The sequence below is a fragment of the Temnothorax curvispinosus genome, unplaced genomic scaffold (assembly GCF_003070985.1).
Source record: "Temnothorax curvispinosus isolate PA1 unplaced genomic scaffold, ASM307098v1 QBEX01011081.1, whole genome shotgun sequence".
Lineage (NCBI taxonomy): Eukaryota > Metazoa > Arthropoda > Insecta > Hymenoptera > Formicidae > Temnothorax > Temnothorax curvispinosus.
In genome coordinates this window covers 25,985-49,653 of record NW_020220861.1, presented here as the reverse complement: position 1 = coordinate 49,653, position 23,669 = coordinate 25,985, and the positions used below count along the sequence as shown (strand labels likewise).

The following is a 23,669-nucleotide window of genomic DNA, read 5'->3' as shown; positions in this document are numbered from 1 at the left end:
CTGGATACTCGCCGCAGTCATGTTAGATTATGACGTCAGAGGCGAAAAATGACACTCAGAATTCTTGCGTACCATTTGCAAATAAGAAGATATTTTAATGAAAAAAATACTTCGATCAGGACACGTATTACGGAACTTTTCGGAATGGAATCCGATCGGAATTGTATAGTTATTTCCTATTTCCTAAATTTCTATTGTTTTATAGAGAAAATAGAATAATTCCGATCGGAATCTATTTCGAAAAGTCCCATAATACGTGTCCAGGTGGCCTATTCTGTAATTCTTAACGACAGTTTCGTTATAGTTATATTCTCGTTGCGCAGCTTTTTACCATATATAATACCATATATAATATTTGCGCAACGCAAATATAACAATAACGAAAACTGTCATTAAGAGTTACAGAATAGGCCTATATTCTGTACACGCTTACCAACAACTATTGGTTCGATAAGCGTCGTTGCGCAGGTTTTTCATATCGTATAAAAGCTGCGCAACGACGCTTATCGAACCGATAGTTGTCGGTAAGCGTGTACAGAATTGGGACCCAGATCACTTTAGCGCACTTCAAAAATGTTTCGAAAATTATCCTTTCCCCTTGACAATTAAATAAACAGCCATAAAATGAATGTGATACGAAGCCTAATTGTGCAGGCTTATGCGCAAGCGCATAACAGAGATAAGCGGGTCAATCATGAATCTTTTCCCCTAGGGTGGAAACGTGAAAAATGAAAAATATCTCTTTCTATTGATGTTAAATAGAAAGAGATAGTCATATAAAAATTTTCACTTTTCACGTTCCACTTTAATACATGATTGACCCCAAGGACTCTGCAGTTTGTCATTTGTCACTCCCGTAGTACATTTATGTGCGCGAGTCTTAAAGGGTGCGTTCGTAGAACACGCTATTAGCGCTATTGCATCCTTCTACCTAAATCTATCTTTATCGCTCATTAAATGTAAAACAAGGATAAAATGACGCAATAGTGCGCTAATAGCGCGCTCCGCGAACGCACCCAAAATCGTGTGTTATCACTCTGATACGAATCATTTCATCACACGTTAATAAAGAAGTGATTACGCGCGTATACACACATAAATACACGCACATACAACACAGTAGAAAAAGTTTGGAGTTATTAAATATTACGGGAGTGACGAACCGTGAGATCCTTATCTCTGTGTACTATGCACACGCACCCACACACGCAAACACGCACGCACACCGACACGCGCGCGCGCGCACACACATGCACGCACACGCACACACCCACACGCGCACACACCCGCACACACCCATACGCATGCACACATGCACGCACCCACACACACGCACACGTGCGCACACACACGCACACACAAGCACGCACACACACAGGAGAGGTGAAAAGGTGGAAGCACATAAAATTGCAGGAGCCATGAGCAGAAAGCAGAAGCCATATGCGCATGCGCTATGGTATCCGTTAGAGCTCTGCAGATACCATAACGCATGCGCATATGGCTTCTGCCTTCTGCTTATGGCTCCTGCAATTTTATGTGCTTCCACCTTAAGTCTGACCATGCAACCTCCCTCATGTATACTAAGTTTTGAAATAGTATTGCGGATATCATTCTTATATCCAATTCAAAATTTTATTTCTTTTTTTAAACTGAATTTGTTTCTTAAGATGATTTTTGAAAAATTATATATTTGCGCTGGTTATGACACATGTAGACTATATATAACACTTACATCAAATTAAGAAGTAGTCTACCACATAAGGCAGTTGGCTCACGATCCAGAGGTCCCGAGTTCGAATCCCACCAAGGTAAGTGTGTTTTTCAAATACGAGAAAATATTTATAATTATAGACTGCATCTTAAGAAACAAATTTAGTTATAAAATAGTAATTGAATTTCGAAAAAAATAATTTTTTTTATGCCGGGTAAATATCAGAAATCGAAATATCGGTGAGTAATTCAATACTAAGCACCAGTAGTTCTGTGTAGTATTAATCACTACCTATAATATTTATCACTACCAGTATTTTTCCAGTATTTCCCAAATAAATATTGACAGTATTAAATCACTGAGATTTTAAGTATTTAGTCAGTAATACTTTTCTGTAAGGGACCTTGGATAATGCTAAATCTAGCGGCAGAATATGAAAGAACACATTTTTAAGAGAAAAGACGTGAAAATTTATTACCCTGTTAAATCGTCTTAACTCAATAAAAAAATTGTAACATAATGATTAAAAAAGCATAATAAATTTCGGTCTCCTTGTGCACGTTAGCAAAGTTGAAGTTTAGTCTTCAATTTTGCAAGGTTTACCTTAAACTAGCGCTTTAATAAGTCAGTTAAAAATTATCGCATAAGATTACATTAAAATTAAATTAACAATTTTAATGTAATTATGCGATAATTTTTAACCGACTGACTAATTTATATTTCGACACTGAGGATAATCCTATAATGGACCGAAACGTCTGTAGTTTTTTTGTAGTTTTTTAACTTAAATATATTATAGAATTTTTAAATGCCAACACCTAGTTACCACTCGATGCTCCATATTTTCATAACTTTTTAATCTTGTTAGCCTTTATTACTTATATAAAATACTAGCTTCTTTGCCCTCGCTTCGCGCGGGCTCAAAAGCTCTTTCTTCTTTTCCCCAAATAGTAATATTTACCCCCAAAAAGTTTTTTTTTTAAAGAGATCTTTTTTAGACAATTTTGTATGGGGGCCCCTTGTCCCCAGGCTCAGACCCCTTCCTAAAACCCTCTACGATCTAAGTTACAGTACACCAAATTTGGTTGTCCTAATTTGAAAACCGTGAGAGTAGAATAATAACATCACAAATTAAATTGATCATCAAATTTTAAACGCAATTGATGCTAATAAACATTCTTTCCCAGCAGACCTTTTTCCCTCGCTTCGACCCCTTCTCAAAACTCTCTACGGGCTAATTTATTAAACGATGTTTTTTCCCCGAATAATAAATAATATTTACAAATAAATGCGAGATTAATCGCCCCAACTGGCCAGTATCAATTTATTTAATTAGCTCACTACGTTTCAACCTTAATTAGGTCCTTCTCAAGTGAGAAACAATACATAAGTCAGCAACAACGGATCATATAATAATATTTACCCAAAAAAAATTTTTTTTTAAGACATCTTTTTTAGACAATTTCGTATAAAGGCTTTTTTTATTTTTTTTTTATTTTCTCATATTAATTTATTCTTTATCGACACCATCCCCGAAAAATTATACAAATTTTGGTACCGGTTACCAGAAAATCGATCCACTAATGAATAAGTAGTTCGCGGTCAGACTGGCAGACAGACATACATTAGAAAAATTTTGGAACTGGTTTCTTAAAAAATCGGTAATGATGCGGTTCTCAAAATACGTCTACGGTCTAAATTAGAGTATCATAAGATAGTATACCAAATTTGGTGGTTCTAATTTGAAAACTGAGATTTGCATAGCGGACAAACATACATACATTTATTTTTATATATGTAGAGACATGGAGATAGAGATAGAGATAGACATAATATTTTTTTCCCGGGAGTATAGAACTTTCATAATTAAAAATAAGCTTATATTTTATTTAATGCATAATTATTAGTATTTATTAGTTTGGCTTCCTCATAGAGGAAGCTTTATGAGCGAAATAAAATAGGAACAATGGTAACGATCTGTAATAATGAGGAAGCAATGTGCAAGTTTCTAATTTGCACACTGTTTTTAATTTTAAATTTAACCTTTTTATAAATTGATAGAGAGTCAGCTTAGTAGCACAAGTGGGATTTTGCAATCGACGCAATATCAAATAAATATTGACTTTGGGAGTTCAGGCTGCATGATATGGACTTTGTATATGGACCTTTGATCGCATATAAAGCTGGATCTAATCAATCAAATTTTAAAGTATTATATATGAAATAAAGGTAGAAAAGACTGAAGAATATAATAGAATTATAAATAGCCCGATATCTCAAAATTAGCAAACATTTCTCAAAAAATTCAAAATTTTATAAAGAAAGAACCCTTTCACCGATCCTCGCCAAATTCGAAACAATCTTCCTTTAATGATACTCTATATAAGATGACAAATATGACATCTTATACACTTATATAACTTACACACTTTTTAGGCAAAAATCGGCAACCCTTTCACCGATTCTCGCCAAATTCAATATACTTTATCCATAAAAAAAAATTAACTCGATATCTCAAAATTTGCGGAAATCAGAGCAATTACGTAGATTTTTTTAGACAGAAATCGGTAACTCCTTTATTAGCAATTTTTTGAATTCTATTATATTCCTCAGTTTTTTCTGCCCCTATTTCATATATAATACTTTAAGATTTGGTTGATTAGGAAAATCTGAACAGGAAAAGTCATTAAGTACGACTCTTTTTCAAGAATTAAAATTTTAGATATCCCGATTTTTTTTCAAATTGGGTTGTAGCACAATGGCACATAGCCTATGTTACTCAGGAAGACATAAGCTATCCACCAGTGTAAAAATTTTTGAAATCGATTCAGTAGTTTCTAAGATTACCCCGAACAATGGTACAAACTTTTCCCCTTTATATAATAGTAGAGAAGTAGAGATAGAGATTTTTTAAATATTTTGAAACAAGATTATAAAACAATAAATATATAGATTTTAACTAATATTTCAATAATATATTTCAAATATTTAAAAAAATATTGTCTAGGTGATAAAGAATAGTTATTTATAGGGTGTACATAGGGTGTGTAACACGTGTGTTAAGTTGAAAATTGTCCACTCCGCACGTCCAATTTTCAACTTAACACACGTGTTACACACCCTATTTTATGTTGCAGTGCGTGGAAAGTGGTCTATCACGCACGCGTCGCGTGCGTAATGAGCCACTTTCCATGCACGTGTGACATAAAAACATTTTTAAAAATATTTTTAAAAGATTCTTAAAATATTCTTAAAAATGTTAACACAAAAGGTTTTTAAACCATTTAAAAATATTCTTAAAACAATTTTAAAATGTTTCTTGCAATATTTTTCTAGAAATATGTAGAAATATTTTTTGAAAATATTTTGTGCTGTTTGGGATGAAAGCACTGACGTTCGTTTGCTGAACAAAGCCAATGGAGAGTTAATGGTTTTTTCCATTTGAGAAAGAAATAACATCATGAACAACAAACAATCATAATCTCCTTCAGTTTCGGCACCCAGATAGCACAGCTGATCTTTATGAATTCATAAAGATCAGCTGTGCTACCTGGGTGCATACATTGGGTGCGTTCCTTTTATCGCTCGCAACGCTCGTGGAATCATTTAAAGGTGCCTTTTCACGTTAACGCTCGACGCACATTTTTAGCAAGTAAAAATTTTCAGAAATAATTTCTTTTATTTATATATGTATCCATAAAATATTATTACTTGAAGATATTACTTGAAAATAATTAATATTTTACGTATTTCAAAGTCTATGTTTGATTGTACTGGGACGATTAACGACGATTCAGCGACGACGCTGAATATTAAACAAATTCAACTTCATTTCTTTGACGCTAGCGTCAAAGCGAAACCACCACATTCACCTTGTTGACGCTCATTTTCAGCGTCTCATGAATTGGCACCTTAATTCATCCTTGTTGTTTGTCAAATGTTAAACAAGGACGAAATGATGCTCGCGAGCGTTGTGAGCGATAAGTGGAATGCAGCCATTGTCGCGGACAAAAGTTTGAGAACACATATAAAATTTAAAAATATTCCAATAAAACACTAATACCTAAAAGTCTCTTCATTTAATTCATTCTTGTTGTTTGTCAACTGTTAAACAAGGACAAAATGATGCTCGCGAGTGTTGTGAGCGATAAGTGGCATGCAGCCATTGTCGGACAAAAGTTTGAGAACACATATAAAATTTAAAAATATTCCAATAAAACACTAATACCTAAAAGTCTCTTACTCAATACTTTTTCTTAATTTGAAAGTAAATTGACATTATATATTTAGCATAGTTAAGATTAACGTAGCATTGTTTAATTTTAAGAAAATGGACTATGGTCGCAAAATCTTTTTCACAAACCTGAGCTATTCTAGAAGATGGATAAAAGTTAGAAGAAAACAAACAAACTTGTAGATAGATTAGTTAAAAAAGCGATTAAATGTTTAAGCGCGGTTAATTCGACAAAAAAAGGTGTCTAATACTCTGTTTTCATCTTGTAAGAAATATTTTTTGTAAAATCTTCAAACATTTTACATTATTCTTTCTTTTATGATAAAATAATAAATAAAATAATAAAAATATGTTAAATTACAATGCATAAAGTTTTATCTCTTTTCATAGTAGACATTTCATATAACAGACATATAAGTAACATATAAGTAACATATAAGTTTCAAACTTGTTGGCCGGTAGTATACGTTTTAATTTATGCTTAATCAGTGTCAATAAGTCATTGAAATATAGATCATTGCAGTCGTATTAAATCTATTTTTTATCGCATTACAATTCTGCGCCGAAGAAATTCTTAAATCATTACTTTTTCTAGCGGAGCGGAGAAAATATTCAAAAATAACAAAACAAACAAAATCGTCTTCCTAAAGTTCATCACTTTCAAAAATTCAAATTTCCATAGCGTGGATTCAAACACACCGGAAACAGTGTGTTGCGTCTGCCGGTGCTTATTCTTATTATTTTAAACAAAGTCACTACGGTTCAAAGTTTTATCCAAAAAAGTTGTCGAGCTTTCATGGCGCGACAGTTTAATAAATCTCGTCCCGCATTGGTGTAAACGTAGCGAGAGAAAAATCGTTGAAGGTGCGAAGCAAATTTAAGCGTGTGAATTCGTTTTCAATAGAGGTCTGTTGTGCGGAAGCGGAAAACGAACGAGGGAAGAAAACGCTAAACCAGCTAAACATAACCGTGACACGGTTAGTTCGAACGCATTTTAGTGCGGAGCAGTGCGGAACAACGCCCTTCCTCTTAAGCCTGCGTGGAGGCAACATCGGCCGATGCTGCGGGGCGCGGGACGCGGGGCAAGACAGCAACGTACGGAAGGAGCTTATCTTTCGGACTGCGGCGCGCGCAGGCGCCCATCGACGACGTGTATCGCCACCGCATCACGACCACCGCGGCGCCCACGGCCAAACGCCGAACGCCGTATATACACCGCGCTACGGCTACACGGTGGTGTGGTGAGTGGTTTGCGAGTAGCGAGACTAGCGAGTGGTGACTGGTGAGTGGTAGCGACAAGCACGACGACGCATCGCGACGTTCGCCGTCCGTCTCGTCGTGCTATTGGTTCCTCGGCTCGGACTCTCTAGCGCCGTGCGCGAAGATCACCGTTGGCGAAAACCAGCGGTCGGCGAGCGATTGAGTGTGGATGATCGAGCCGACGACGATGACCACGAGGTTGCGTGCTGACAGCACGTGGAACGAAGGAGCGTCGGCAAACGCCGAGAAGCAGACGCTGCCGTCGCTACTGTCGACGCTGCGGAACGGCTTAACCTCGCGCGGCGTTGAGGATACCGGCAAGATTAACGGTTACACGCTGACGAGCAATGGCCACGTACACGTAAGTAAGCAACGTTTAAGCCGGCGCGCTGTACGATACAATCCCCTCATTTCCTCGGCCCCTCGTTCACTGCATCGTACGGTGTCCGCGGTATCCAGTTGCGTCGCGTCACCCTCTTCTCCTTCGGTCACTTGGTGATAACCGTTATTATCAGTGTTGCGATCGTTACGATCGCACATTTATTCTCTATTTCCTTTTTTTTGCAAGATGCTCTTAATTATCCTTGGGATGTGTAGCATGCTTAAAAAGAATATGATACAAACTTTTAAGGTGGCTTTGACCATAGATACTCTGATTAGCTTAATCGGTGATTCGATTCAACCAACAGAGTAGCGAAACTTCTAACCCCTCCAATCGTTTTTTCTACACGTTAAAGAACCAAGAAATTAATAACTACGTTAACAAAATAATATATGTATTGCTTAATCCTTTCAGAACGGATGGTTCCTATAGGCAATTATTATTATTATTATATTTCAGAAACTATTAGTCCGATTTTTATGAAACTTGCTGTATAAGGGATTTTTATGGTGTAGGTACTATTCGAATTTGACGCTAAAATTAAAAATGGCGAAACCAATATGGTGGACTCAAATTTTTTAATAATGCAACTTACATAAAACTCTATATAGATATTTGAGGTCGTTAAGTCCGATTCTAACCATGGAATCTTCGGCTCGTTAAGTCGTAATCACACTACACGGCCCGTATTTATAGTCGGATCTTATTTCAAGACTGTCTTAAGGGTCGACAGGAGCAGCTGATCAAGACATGGTGGAGATAAAAACTCGAAAATTTATTTTGACCATTTTTCCAAAAAAATCACTGTAGCAGTTTGAAGGCGATGCTGCTGATTACGAATATCGCAGTTAAAGTGCGATTTTCTCATTATTTTGGCCGTAAAGGCTGTTCTACAATTGCGTAAACGTGGTCGTAAGTAGTTGTAAGTGCTGGTCTACAACCTTGCTTTAATGGTATTTAAGCTCTAAACCGTAAGCATTAAGTGACGTCATTTCCGTCTCGAAGACATTCCCGCGCAGTATTTAAGCTTTAGCCGTTAGATCTAAGCGAATTGCGCAAAACTCAATTCTTACGACCTAGAACATAAAGCTTAAAGCCGACATATAGCAAAGAGGACGTTTTTTCGTGTCGGAGAAAATACTATAAGATCTTTTAATTCAATATAACGACAGTCCTTTATTTTATAAATGTACATATAGTTCGGGAACATTCCTTCGTTAAATTACCGCAGGCCTTCGACCGATCTGTCTCTCTATATAATTGGCACGCACCTCTGTTTCTTTCTCTCCGAATTACTTTCCCTACTTTTCGCTCGGCGACTCGATTCTATCTTGGCTAATTATTGGCTAATATACGTCAACGTTATACGCCTTACATCTTATATTGTGGATTACCGTCTTTAAGGTTTATTTAAGAGCTTAGGGCTTAGAGCTTAGAGCTTAAGGCTTAGAGATAAAATATTTTCTTAAAGCGAGGTTGTAGACCGACACTAATTGTAAGAGTATTGTACGGCGTGGTTGTAAAGCGGTACTGCGGTTGTAAAGCGTGTTGTGGAAGATGGTTGAACTTCATCTTTCACGACTACGCCAGATGTGAACGTAAGAGCCAACCAATCAGAGTGCTAAACCGTCCAAATTCGAAATACACACTGCACTCTGATTGGTTGCTTTAATCAAGTTTACAACGTATCGTTACTCTATTGATAGATTGATCCGTTGTACAAGATTCACGACTACTACTACTCCTACTCTTACAACCCTACGTTTACGCGCAATTTGGTTTTAACATTTTTTTTTATTAAGCGGTATCCATAATTAATGTAGAGAATCTAAGCCGATTTTTAGTACTTTTTGAATTAAAAAAAAAAACCTAAATTTGAGAAAGTTATAGCTTGCTAAAGTTTCTTTGATGACGGCAACTTCAAAAGGTATGACATCATTTCTTATATAAGGTATGACGTCACAGCACATTTTCGTGTACTATATTTTCTTTAATTTTGAAGATATTGCAAAAATTCAAAAAGTTTACAAAGAAAGTATGCCATGATCTATCAGACCGCTTAATAAAAAAAATTTATGTTAAAACCGAATTGTAGACCGGGCTTAATATAAATTTTACGATTCGTAGTTCACACTTGCCGCGTGGGGTCTCCACCGAGTCTCCTGTCGACCCTTAAGTAATGTCTTAAGATGCTAAAGCTCTTTGCACAATGTCAGGCAACAGGCAATAGGAACAGGAAATAACAAAAAAATCGTTAATTACAACCTAAAAAATTCAAATGCTATGATTGGTTGGCAACAGGCAATAGGCACAGAATTTCCAACCTGACGGAAACTGTGTCTATTGTCTGTGTCACTGTTTATTCTGCATTTATACATTTCTGATTTCTATTCCCTGTTCCTATTGCCTGTTGCCTGGCATTGTGCAAGGGGCTTAATACGGCTCTGTGATTGGTTTATAACATCTTAAGATCTAACTTAAGGCGGACTTCAAAATAAGTTCCGACTATGAATACCGGCCTAAATTATAACCTGCAACCTAGCCGGCGAACTACTTTGTTCTGATTGCTTGGTTTTTAACACTCAATCGTAACCTCCACCGCAACCGAGCCCGTAACCCATAGTATGATTACAGCTTTAGAGCAGAGTCATTACTTAAGACGGTCTTGAAATAAGAACTATGAATACCGGCCTCTGCATCACAATCGCCAGAATAATAGAAAAACTATTTGACATTATTCATGTCATTAGTTCGAGTATATGCGAGACAAGTTAAACGTGTTCCGTTCTGAACAAATCTGTTATTTTGAATTTTATAATTTTAAGGTTATATTCGAATTTAGTGAGTTTAAAAACCTATGTAAAGCGAGTTTCACGCAAATTGCATCTATTTGAACATTATAGGTCCGCTATATTATTGTTAAAATTTTGAAATTTTGAGGCCAGAATCATAAAGAGCGACTCATAAAGTTTACGAAAATTATAGTTTTCTACTGGCCGATTGTGAATTTGTTGAAAAGACACTTTCCGATCGCGCGACTTTGGGCACCACTCACGCCTAAACTATTTATTTTATAGAGAAATGCCTTCCCGGACTTTTTTAAGAAAATTTGGTTCTCTACAAAATTGTTTATGTGTAATTTTGCTCGAACGGTTTTCACAGCGTTTCGAATAAAAGGTCGAAAAGGGCCAATTTTTTATGGTTTTTATTTTATTATTATTATTTTTTTTTTTTTTTTTTTGCAAAAACGAGCGGAGTTGACGAACCGCAAAATGTTTATAGTGCTATTTACTATCGAATGGCACATACTTAAATTAAGCTTCCGAATTCGATTTAGACGATTTAAAACCGTAAATTGACTGGCCTACTAGCGCTCCACCGAACTCGAATTAACTTAATTAACGATTAATTCAATCAGCCAAAATACTAATTACGACATATAATTCGCCGTTCTTAATCTTACTTTTCTTCTTACATGTCAAATAAAAAAAATTGATAATATCTATTATTAATAAAATATTACAGATTTTATATGACAAATTAATTACCGATTAATGCTCATTTCTACCTATGTAATTTAATCGGGTTTAATTTACTTTCTCTTTTTTTCTCATTTGAAAAAGGTACGAAGTAAATTAAACCGAGATTAAAGTTAATCAATCTGCATTGATAGGAATGGATATAAATCAGAGAAGGTTTGGTAGAAGTCGCTCTTAGTAAATCCAGCAACTTGCACCGCTTATATATATGAAATTATTTAAATATCGAAACACAACGAACATTCTGATCGATAAACTGCAAAATATTAATGTTAGCATATTTTAGTACTTTAGCGGCTAAAGTTTAGCCTAATGCATTAAGCTAAAATACTAAAAATATGCTACCTTTATTAATATTATCTTATCAGTCGTATTTATAAGACGTTTATATCGAATTTTCGGATTTAGATATCTTCGTACATCTTTAGGACATATCAGTGTAGAGTAGCACAATCAGCGGAATTCACTATCTGATGTTTTTAACATACAAATATACGATTTTTATGGTAATATAAATGAGATAATAAAGACGTATTTTTTCAAAATTTCCATACAGACGATTGAATTTCTAGATCAAATTTATTTAAGAGACTTGTCAATATAATTATAAATTATCTTACATAGGCTGGAAATAATTTTTATTACTTAAAACAATCATTATTGGCTTCAAGACATTTTTCACTCTTGTGGAAAGAAACTTTTCAATTCTTCTTAAAAATATATGTCAGTAGCTTTATTTCAGAATTTTTAAACAATAGAATATTAATATTTTATTCTGGAATATTAGATAATTTTTAAAATACTATTATTGGTCAAATTGTCTCGCACGCTTAAAACATTTCAATAAAAATCATGAAATTTTAAGAACTTTTTCTAATTAAAAAACGATTATATTATACATATTATTATACTATTTTCTAAACTAAATATAACTTAAAAAGTTATAATTCCTTTTTATCTACTTTTTATCTAATATTATGCTAGTGCCTACTGTCTATTGTTAAAACACAAAATGAAATTGTGATTTCATAAATGTCCATTTATAGAAATACGAGAGGACGCGTTTCCTAATATCAATTATCTCCAGATGCAAATGTAAATTAGAAGCTTATAAGATACACCGAGCACACACAACATCGCAGGATATTTATTTATAATGAAACATCCGTTTTGTTTTTTTTAAATAACACGAGAAAATGAAATTGTCTAAATTGTATGTTGAACGTGAGAAACGATAAATAATCCGTAATGAAATCGAGCATGTATATAAACTCCTCTTTTATTCATGTGTTTATATCATTATATCACTATATGCATATATTGAGTTACACGTGAATATTTCTATAGCATATAGTAATGGTAGGCATTATCGTGTTATATGTATTGCGGTGCAAGCATTATCGCGCGATTAACATATAATTTGTTTCCCATTAAAAAATATTGAATAATGCGAGCGGCTAACTCGTTGCTTTTTCAAACGTGACAGAGCGCTTTAAGATGTGATCACGAGATATTACTGTTAGCCTGTCCATGAAACGTGATAAGTGATCCGCCAATGAGTAATCTGCTCGCGGAAATCGCTATCAGTGCTGTAATCTTTATAGAGATTATGACGATTCTTATATTAAATATCTCAACTTCCTCTCGTTTCAATAATTGTTGATACAATTGGTTAAGAATGTGAAAAGAATATAAAAAGAAGACGTGTTTTTTTAAACACATTTTGCATCTTAATAATAATCATTTGTAGAAAAAGAAAAAGGATTGGATATATTACGCTACCACCAGTCAAAAGTTTGAGACCACATATAAAATTTAAAAATATTCCAATAAAACACTATTTAAAAGTCCAATTCACGTTGTACTCAATATTTTTTTAATTTTGAGGTAAATAAGGATTATATTTAGCACAATTGTGATTAATATAACATAAATATATTGTCCAATTAAAATATATATATATTACAATCATAAATCTTTTTCTCTAAAACTGAGCTGTGGATTATTTTAGAAGACGGGTGAAAGTCTCGATGAAAGTCTTTTGTCAGAAAAATTCGAAGCATGCTCCGGTATGATCGTAATCAAGAAATTGACCAAATATGTCAATTTAATGTTTATGTGATTAACATGAAACTATGCCGCCTTAAGATGAATCTAGATCACAGACTTTTCTATGAAATTCTCAGACTGCTATCGTATTTGGACATGGCACGCTTGTCTGGCATGCCACCATGTTTCAGAAAGGCAAGAAACGAATGTATACAGAACATAAGAAAAGAAAAAGATTCGATATTTTAAGAGCGTATAATACTCGTAGAGTAATAAAAAGAAATACGCGTGAAAACTCGAATCCTCTCTTTTTCGATATTTTATTTATCTCCATGTAACTGTCTTTCAGTTTTCAGTTTTAATTAAATGTTGATAAATAAAAGATGGAAGCTTTATCAAATCTATTTCGATATTTAAACACGCTACACGTTGTAAATACGATTCAAAACGTTTAATATTAATATTTGACAATATTTAGTACCTAAATAGAAAATTTTTTCAATAGTTTGTTACACTATTAATAATGATTGACACAAATTTAACCTAACCTAACCTAACCTAACCCGGAAGATAGATTTTCGAAATATAACCGCCACTTATCACTATTTGTATTTGCGTTCCAAATTACGAAAAAGAAGAATTCCCAGAGGTGTTAATAATCAGTAATCTGTATAGGAATCTGTGATTTAGGTTAACCTTCTGCGGTCTAAGTACCTCTCAGGCACAAAAGTATTAAGTATCTAGCGTTGTGGTCCAAGTATGCTTACCTTACTGAATAAATTATTACTTTTATGACTGATTAATAAAGTGTACGTGACGTTATCTTGTTACTGAAATATTTATTGATGTGGTGTAAATAAATAATTATTTAGATGCTGCAACGCAGTTACCTTACATTTTGACCACACAATATTATCTTTTCCACACAATATGGTCTTATTGACTTGCAGCGCGCATTGCGCAATAAATTCGCTTTCATCCAGATTGTTCAAAGTCGTATAGTGATTCAAGAAAAGATGCGTGGTCTGTTTAAAAAGACTGAATTTTTTTCTCAACAACCGATAACGCTGTAAAAACGAGACTGCAGTAGATCGAGAACTACATTCATACTCTACCTTCAATTAAAATTTTAATTTGATAACATTAATACATGTGATTCTACAATTATTTGTATAACTGTATGTTTGGGTGACGCGTCACAAAAATGGAACACAAGAAAATCGAGCAGCGTTATGCGACCAAATTTTGTGTTAAACAGGTCAAACTTCAGAACAATGCGATGGAAATATTTAAGAAGTTGAAACAGACTTGCAAAGATCAAGTTTATCCCGGGCATAAGGCATTTTTAGATGACGGTAAAATTGTGAAGATGAATCCCGTTCTGAGGTGGGCCACCAATAACATAAACAATTTGGTGATTCAAATTTAATTTAATTGATCACCAATATTCTTACTGTCAATTTTTTAAATGTTTTTTCCTAACGCGAGCGTGAAATGGGCCGCTTTTCGCGCTTGTTTTGAGTGAGCAAAACGATCCATTTCTCCACTAGTTGAAAAATGGAGTCATTTCTCAACTAATGGAGAAATGAAATTGTAAAACAAGCGCGAAAAGCGGCCTGTTTCACGCTCTTGTTAGGAATAATAGTATGAACAACTCGTGGGAAGAGTGGTCGAGCCCAAATGAGTGTGATGGTCGCACGAGCGAAGCGAGACTTCACACTCATTCAGAATCGACCACTTTTTCCACTAGTTGTACAATATACTATTATCACGTTATTCCGAAATTTGACACAGAATTTGCTGTGTCAAACTTCGCATAACGCTGCTCGATTTTCTTGTGTTCCATTTTCGTGACGCGTTACCCAAACATATAGTTATACAAAAGATTGTAGAATTACATGTGTTAATGTTATCAAATTGAAATATTTACTGAAGATAGAGTATGAATGTAGCTCTCGATCTAGTGCAGTCTCGTTTTTACAGTATTACCAGTTGTTGAGAAAATAATTCAGTCTCATTACTTTTTAAACGGACCACGTACCCATACAGCACACTAACGAATCAACATCTTAAAAACATTGAATTTCACCATTTGCAATATTGTATCAACGTTGCGAAATGTAGATTCAACGTAGATTGAATGTTGAAGACATTGCACAAACGTCTAATGTTCGCTGAATTGCAATGTTTTGTAGACGTCTACAAGACATTGCAATTCAACATTTAAAAAAAACGTCCCTATATAGCAGTAAAAGTAATGCTAATACGTTGCCACAGACATGTCATTTATCAGATACATCAGATTTTAACGAATAATGCAGGTACATATATCCCGCGCCTAAGTTGCTTGACTTTGATTATCAAATAAGTTAGTGGTGATCCTCTGACTCTGACGCTTCCTTCTTACTTGTATATACATATATTTAGAGTGTAAAAAAATCTTGTACATTAACTGACAAATATTAAAAGCAATGCAACAACAATTAAATTGTTAAATACTGATTAACATTAACCGCGTTTAGCAACTATTGGAAATTTTCGGAGCTCAGTTTGAATTATTCCTCTAAAAGAACAAAATCCAATCTCAGCTCAGAAAATTTCAAACAGTTGCAAAATAAACGTTCTGCTAAACGCGGCTATTTATTCAATTTATGTGCGACGTAGATTTCATAAAATATTAAAGTAAAAAGATATTTTTTATTTAAAATAATTATTAACATATATATTATATATGTATATATATATATATATGTTATCTGCATATAAAATTATATAAATATAAATTTTTTTTTTAATATTTTTATTTGAAAGATTAATAATTTATTCAATGTTGTTTCAATATTGTAGCAACATATAGAATCAATGTAGAAGAATCAACATATATAGATTTAACGTTAGAAAGATATTTATACTTCAACATTCAATATTGCAACGTCTCAGCAACGTTGTTTCAACTTTTTGTGCTGTATGGGGTATTGTTACTTGTACCTACATTGTTTTTTGTGAATAAAATGTTATTATTTTTTATTATTAAAATTTTTTTTAGTAATTATGACGAGAAAAAAAATTAAAACACGAGTTTGTGGATGATATAATTAGCAATAAATATAAAGTAATGAGAATTTTGATTTTGATAGCGCAATATTATAACAATAATATTATAGAACATAATTTTACAACAAAATTCACTACAGTTGATAATGACAGTAATAATTCCGACGATCACATTACCGTTCACACAAAAAAAATAAGAAATATGTCTTTTGTCCAAAGAAGTCAGACCTGCTTGTGGTCTGATTATATCTTGCATGAGAACTGCGGACCGCAAAGGGTTAAATAAAGAATTAAATAAAGGGTACGAATAAACATGAATGAGCGCACTTGTTTCAATGGCTGAGTTTGGACGGCGAGTATGAAGGAACCGAAATTTATATCGACGAATATCTCATCTTTTATCAGTGGATCAAAGAAAAGGAGCTTGTTACGCTTATTTACAGTCATCATAAATGTTCATTCGTTCAACGATCGTTTGTTTTTTTGCTTTGGATTCTATTTTATCTTTAATATGTCGTAATCACCAGTCCTGACGTGGGATTCTGTGAGTTGTCGGATCTTTGCGCGCAGCTTTTTTTACCATATACTAGACATCACAGACGCGCGCTTTGCGCGTGCTATTTAGCTTTAGCATTATATTATTACTATTACACTATTAACTCTTTGATACACACAACTGTCAAAATATACGATGACAGCTGCTCATGAAGTAAGCGCAGCGAGAGAATTCAATCGGCATTGCAAAAAAGCGACAACAATAATAACTTTGACAGATTCGAGTACCGACTTTACATGTCTTTTTTAGATAGAGTAACTCCGGTATATACGCCGCACCTAAGGACAACTTAATTTATCGAGTACTATTTACTATGTTTAATGCAAATGAATTATACCAATAAAAACTTTATATTGTCTACTACTATAAAAGAATTAGAAATATGAAATATTTATTCCTTGTATTTTTTTAACAAAAAACTTGTAGAAACCCTTGCATTTTTGCTATATATCCTATAGGGGTGGGATATATGACATTCATAGGTGGAATATACGCCTTACAAATAATATTTATAAATAAGGCAATAAAATGTCATAATAAATTATAAAATGTGTGTAAAAAGTTTATTAAGATAACAATAATAAACAAATTTTAAAACTGAACATTTTTAAAAAGTAAATAGAAGAGCGATAGATGCATTAAAGATTATTGTTATACGATCCAAAGAAAGAAGGAAAAAGAACACAGGAGATTTCGAGTTTTACAAAGTGCCTGTACTATGGCATAAATCCCGTATGCTAACTTGCTGCATATCCTATACAGGAGGGATACACAAGATATCAAGCTAAACAAAAAATACAAGAGCTATGCACTTGTATTTTGCTGTATTCCATTATTTACTATTCCTCTATACTTATGTATCATAAAATAACAATTAAACCTTTTACATTCTCTACAGTAATCATTTTACGTGGTCGTAATACATGATCGCGCTGCTTATTACGGTAAGAAATCGATTCAACTCACGACGGTTTCGTTAATATTAACAGTAAAGAACTGAAATTACAATACACGCAGAAAATTTTTCTCGTAAATACAAGTATACACGAACAAAGTAAATACCATACTAATCTTGCACGGCTAGGATATAGTCATAATATGCAAAAGATTTCAAGAAAGTATAGGAAAATTTAGAGAGCAAAAAATAAAACTATACGCAGAAGTAAATATTTCCATCAAGTATGGGACTTTCGAGAGCGCGTTTTACTACGTTAATTTAAAGACGAATGATTCAATTATATTTTGTTCGATTGTGTCTTATCCCGAATATCGCTGATGAACAAAAAACGAGACGTCTGTTGCAGTCATGTCAAAAAACATAAGTTGAATAAGTTGCCGTTATAGGTTGTGGCGGTCAGCTGTCCACCACGTGCGAACTTAAGAACGCTGTAGGGACCCTGCCGAGCTGCCCTAGATATAAAGGTCGATGTTGAATCTTAATCACGCGAGAATGTACCGGCGATGCGCCGCGTAGCGGGCGCGAGCCGAATCCTCTCGCCGCGCGAGCCCACGTTGCCGCTCGCGCCGCGCGCCTTCCGTCGTCCACGATCGCGGTTACTATCGCATTTCTATAAAGAACATAAACTATTGCCAGATACGCAACGAATATTTCTATACAGTTCACAATAGGTACCATTCTAGATTATATTTTTCCTATACTGTCTTAAAAAACAACGCTCAATCCAAGACATGTGAAGTTGGCAATTCAAGCTACAACGTCGAATATACACATACTAGTATGGGACTTTTTTTACTGTTCTCATATTTCCTTGTTAGTATGGCAAATTTATTTACCTTTAGGTTACAAGATGTATCTGATCAAACTATTACATTTTTATTGTCATATATTAATTTCCGGTTGAATACGCGTATATCTTACCGGAACCTAGCAAATCTAGTAAATTTTATTATGAGTATTCTACATTATTCGAGAAAAATTTTCTGCGTGTACAATGCTAATATGATGGCATAAAGGCACATAACAGTGTGATTGCAAGCAAGTATCTTTATTCCTTCTATTTTTTCTGACTTCTGCGGCGTAAATCCCCGCGCGGCGTAAATACCGGAATTACCCTATGGATGGATGGATGGATGGATAATACCTCAACGATATCAAAATTGTCGTTAAGGAGTTACAGAATCTCGCTTCTGTTCTATAACGCTTAACAACAGTGTCGTTATTGTTATATTATCGCGGATATAATATATGGTAAAAAAGCTGCATAACGGCAATATAATGATAGTGATAATGTCACTAACAATAAGAGTTACAGAATAGGATGTTTTACTTGAAAAATGTTGGAAAACTTGGAATCTCTCAAAGAATTTTTTCCTGAAGAAATCAGGAATAATGTAGGGGAAACCGGGTCAAACTCGACACGATTTTTTAAAGGCAATTTTCAACAATTAGTTAAAATTTTCAACCGAAATTAATAGTACACTTAAAAAGTGTTCCTTTAAGTACAAAATTGCTTAAGCAAGTTTTGCTGTACGTCGCTTAGTTTTGCCCCCAGTAAAGGAAAAGTGACGCAAAGACAAATTTTCAAATTGAAAAATGCCGGAGCAAACTTGACACTTTGCCTGATCGACACAATTTGATCTGGAACTTATTTTTTATTGTCTGAAACTAAACATACATTGTTTATCGTATTTAGAAAGTACAAAAATTCGGAATAAAGAAAAACAATTATTGAAACTAATGAGAAAAAAAATTGTTGAACTTTACAATTATCTTCATCTAAACTCATGTCTGAAAAACAATTAATGCAGGTAAAAACACGATCGGACGTGCGCACACATTTGTCATAGGTCATATACACATGGATCATATAGCTGCATGACAAGTATCGTTTGTATTAGGAGCCGACGAAACGGCGTGGTGTCGACTTTGCTCCGGACGTCGTTTTTTACTTTTGTCACTCCAAAAACATAAAAAAGTTTGAAAATATGCAAAAATGATTATTGAATTTGTATAGAGCATCGAATATCCTATCAAAATTATCTACTTACTGTAGATTCGCAAGAGTAAAGCTCGATGAAAGAGTAACAATTTTCGAGAGATCAGAAGGAACTTTTCACTATCAAAAACGCTTATGTCGCATTACACCATAACTTTGAATGTTACCGAATTCCGTTGACAACACTGCACTGATAAAAATCGATGCGAATTTACGGAGAATTATGGAGGAAATTTATTTATTTTTTTGGTAAATTAATTATTTTATAGTTTTTTACTTAAAATTTGCATTTTTTTCTCTTGTTTCAGTTAGAAATACAGGAATTTTATGAAAAATTAACTAAATCTGGTATTTTTATAGATTATTTGTAAATTAGCTCCCGGTATTGTTAAATTCATCCATAGCATTACATACATGTGCTTAAATTTTATTTCTATACAGCAAATTTATAGTCTGGCATTTTACTCTCAGTAGCATAGTAATACGATATTACGGTATATTCGAAATCATTGCAGTATAGAAGGTTAAGCAAATATATCCGAAATATCTGCAGTATCTGTGAGATGTGAAATTTGTGACTTTACTCGTAAAAGTACAAAATCTATAATTATACACCATTATAATTATGTAATTTCTCGAGTAACTGTTGTATCAAAAATTGCTATTTTATATTAGAAGTAAATTTACTGTGCTAAAGTGAATATTAAAATAAATCAAGTACTTTTATCACCAGGCAGTAAACCGAAAAAATATTTAACGAAAACTTAATTTTGTTTAAAGTAAGTTTAGCGTTTTGAGTTAAATTACATAACTGTTACTCGAAAAATTATATAATTATAATGGTGTATAAGTATAGATTTTGTGCTTTTACGAGTAAAGCCACAAATTTTACACCCCACAGATACTACAGATATTTCAGATATTTGGCTACTTAACCTTACATTACTCTGTATTTTAACTGTGTAAATCGAAGGTTAAAAATGACCACCGATTTTCACAGTAAAATGATGACTTATTTTTATCAGTGTGACACATAAAGACGCATTATAGGGAAGACAAGTTTCTACGATAGATTTAAATTAGCAAAAAGCCTAGTGTCAAGTTTGCCCCGGCTTAGATATCAACGAGAAAATAAATAAAGCTCTTGTTTTTAACCTTTAATTATCTGGAACCAATGGTTCCTTGATATTTTTGTTGAAAAAAAAATATATTCTAATTAGATGAAAGAATCTAAAAGGTAAAAATAATACGCGACGGTATGTTAACGGAATTTATCTATTATCCTTTTCTTCAGATATATAATAAAATGGTGATAAAACTTGCAATCATTTTTTTAAAATTATATTTTGCAATTTTCACAAAGATTTGGATTATTCCAAGAAAGTAGGCCGCTGGTCTTTCTTTTGATAATTAATAGATAAGAAAAATAATTGACTACAGATTTGCATTGTGGGTATAAAACGAAATATTACGAACTTGTACATACTGCAAATTGTGCTATAATCGCAGTGTATAATTCTTTTCGATAACGTAAAGATTACAAAATCAATTTCGCAACAGTGTTACATGTCATTACTAATCGTTAATTACGTACGTCATTACTAATCGAGAAGAAATTGAAATTTCTCACATATTTTTAATACATTTATTATGTTAGTTCCTCGCATTATGATATGAAAAGATAAAGAATTTATTTTTCTATTGCAAAGTGTCTACAAATCTGGCAAAATCTAGAAAAATTGAAATTTTCAGGATGATTTGAATTAACTCAATTAGCGATTTTCGATCGGCAGAATTACAACAAAAATCTAATAATAATTTATTGTTCTTTTGATCTAATTTTTTTCCATACATCAAATAACATGAAATTAATCATTCTTTCCATATTATTGAATATATGTGTAACTTGCTTAATTGCCGATTGAATTTATCGGAATTTATTCGAAGTCACTCAGGGAATCTTTCTTCGTCTGAATAAATCGGGAGAAATTCTCAAGAAAATTTTATCGAGTTGATTTTTCCATAAATTTTGCTTTTATTTTGCAAGTATCTATAATACTTTTAAATAATAAGTACAGTATTTTGTGATATATTTTTAGATTTATATACAAATAATTTGTTTTTATATAGTTTAAAGAATTTCTTTAAAAAATTATGTATTAAAACATTTTTATGTTTATGACATAGATTTTATTGTTTTGCAATATTTTTTGAAGATAAAAAATGATAATTTTGTACTATGTACAAAAATTATTTTATAAAAATTCACTATTTCTTTTCAATACTTTTTCAGATATTTGAAACGGGTTGCTCTAGATTTTATTCTTTTAAGATTCCTGGGCTCTTGCCACGGTCATGTAAGATTGTGACGTCAGAAAAATGATACGGTGAGAATTCTTGCGTGCCATTTCCAAATAAAAAGATATAAAGATAATACGAAGCCTAGTGATGTAGGTTTATGATGCGCAAGCGCATGAATAAGCTTTGTATTACATTCATTTCACGGCTGTTTATTAACTGTAGGGGAGAGTGGGGCTTGTTGTTACACGGGTAGGTTGATACAGTGGCTTTTAAAAAAAAGCAATAGATGACAGAGCAGTGAAGACTATTGGAGATCAACACGCTTGTTGTTATACAAGTTCTGACGGGTTTAGGTTAGTCTAGCTTAACGGAGTGCGTCACAAAGCTTTTTGTAAAATCAGCCTTGGCGATCTACATTTTCTCGGAAGATTTGATTGCTGTGCAACAAAATATATAAAAGGTTAGTGTTTAAAAAGTATATGGTTACATTTGTGATTATTATGAAATAATTTGGTGATATATTTGATACAATAAAACTTTCTGTTTTTCTCAGATTCAATAACCTATAATGAAGTGTCTAGAAGGGGCTAATTGTTACATTTTTGAAGGGGTAGATTGTTACACTGTAAAACACATGCAAAATGTGCAAAAAACGAAGTGTTTTATGTTTGCGACAACTGCAACTCTGATTTTGATTAAAACGCAATTATTTTTTCAAAGACGTTGGAATTTTGATTTTTTTTTTTTTTTGGTATTTTCTTATTGCTTAAATTATATAACTGAAATATCAAGCAATATTTCTTGTTTTTTGTGTTGTAATTTGCTTACCATTTCGCAATTACTTACAATTTATCAAATTATTTTCACCTTCAATAAAAATGAGTTCTTTACTGACATTCCATTATCAGTAGTGATATTTAGACGACAGAAACACAAAGTATGAAAGGACAAAAGGAAATGTAACTCATTTCAGTAAGTGATACAATAAAATCATTAATACAACGTTAATTTTCCTCTTTTTAACTTCTTTGACCAATGTAACAACTTATACCCCCCACTGTAACAACTATCCCCACTAGAGGACATGTTGTTACAAAAAACATGCTTCCATATTTAATTATTTATCCCATATATTAATATTTAGATAGGAATGAAAAAAAATTGGAACATTCTCCAATGTTGTACCAAACCAACGGTATAACTTTCAGAAAGTTAGGGTGCAGAATATTCGGTTTAAAAATTATTATTTGCAAATTGTAACGACTAGCCCCACTCTCCCCTAAAGGGAAAGGGGACCTCAGAGTATTTTTGAAGTGTGCTGAAATGATCTGAAGTCTTATTTTATGCAAATATCTTTTTATTTGGAAATGGCACGCAAGAATTCTCAGCGTATCATTTTTTGCTTCTGACGATTTCTCACAATCTAACATGGCCGCGGCGAGTACCCAGAAGCCTTAATAATATAAGTTAAAAAAAGAGAAACGATGATACAAATTAAGAAACCCAGATAATGTTTTAAATTTTCATATAAAAGTACTCTAGTTTTGCGAGAAAATTTAAATAAGATTATATAGAAAATAGAATTGTGGGGTTGTTGGTTAGGATTAGGTTAAGGTGCGTCGGTTC

At 33.3% G+C, this 23,669-nt stretch overlaps 1 protein-coding gene across 4 annotated transcripts in view; it reads left to right on the top strand.

Annotated features, from left to right (window-relative positions):
- The first annotated feature begins 7,037 nt into the window (after positions 1 to 7,037).
- LOC112461108 (serine palmitoyltransferase 2) overlaps positions 7,038 to 23,669 on the top strand; it is a 25,254-nt gene continuing 8,622 nt past the window's right edge. Inside the window, exon 1 of one of the 4 annotated variants that reach the window (XM_025026198.1) lies at positions 7,038 to 7,566. In XM_025026198.1, coding sequence (XP_024881966.1) covers positions 7,375 to 7,566 — 192 coding nt within the window. In that variant the 5' untranslated portion in view covers positions 7,038 to 7,374. Of the gene's footprint in view, positions 7,567 to 22,069; positions 22,504 to 22,883; positions 23,016 to 23,669 lie in introns of those variants that run through there. The other 3 variants (XM_025026197.1, XM_025026199.1, XM_025026200.1) reach the window with 3 other exon arrangements.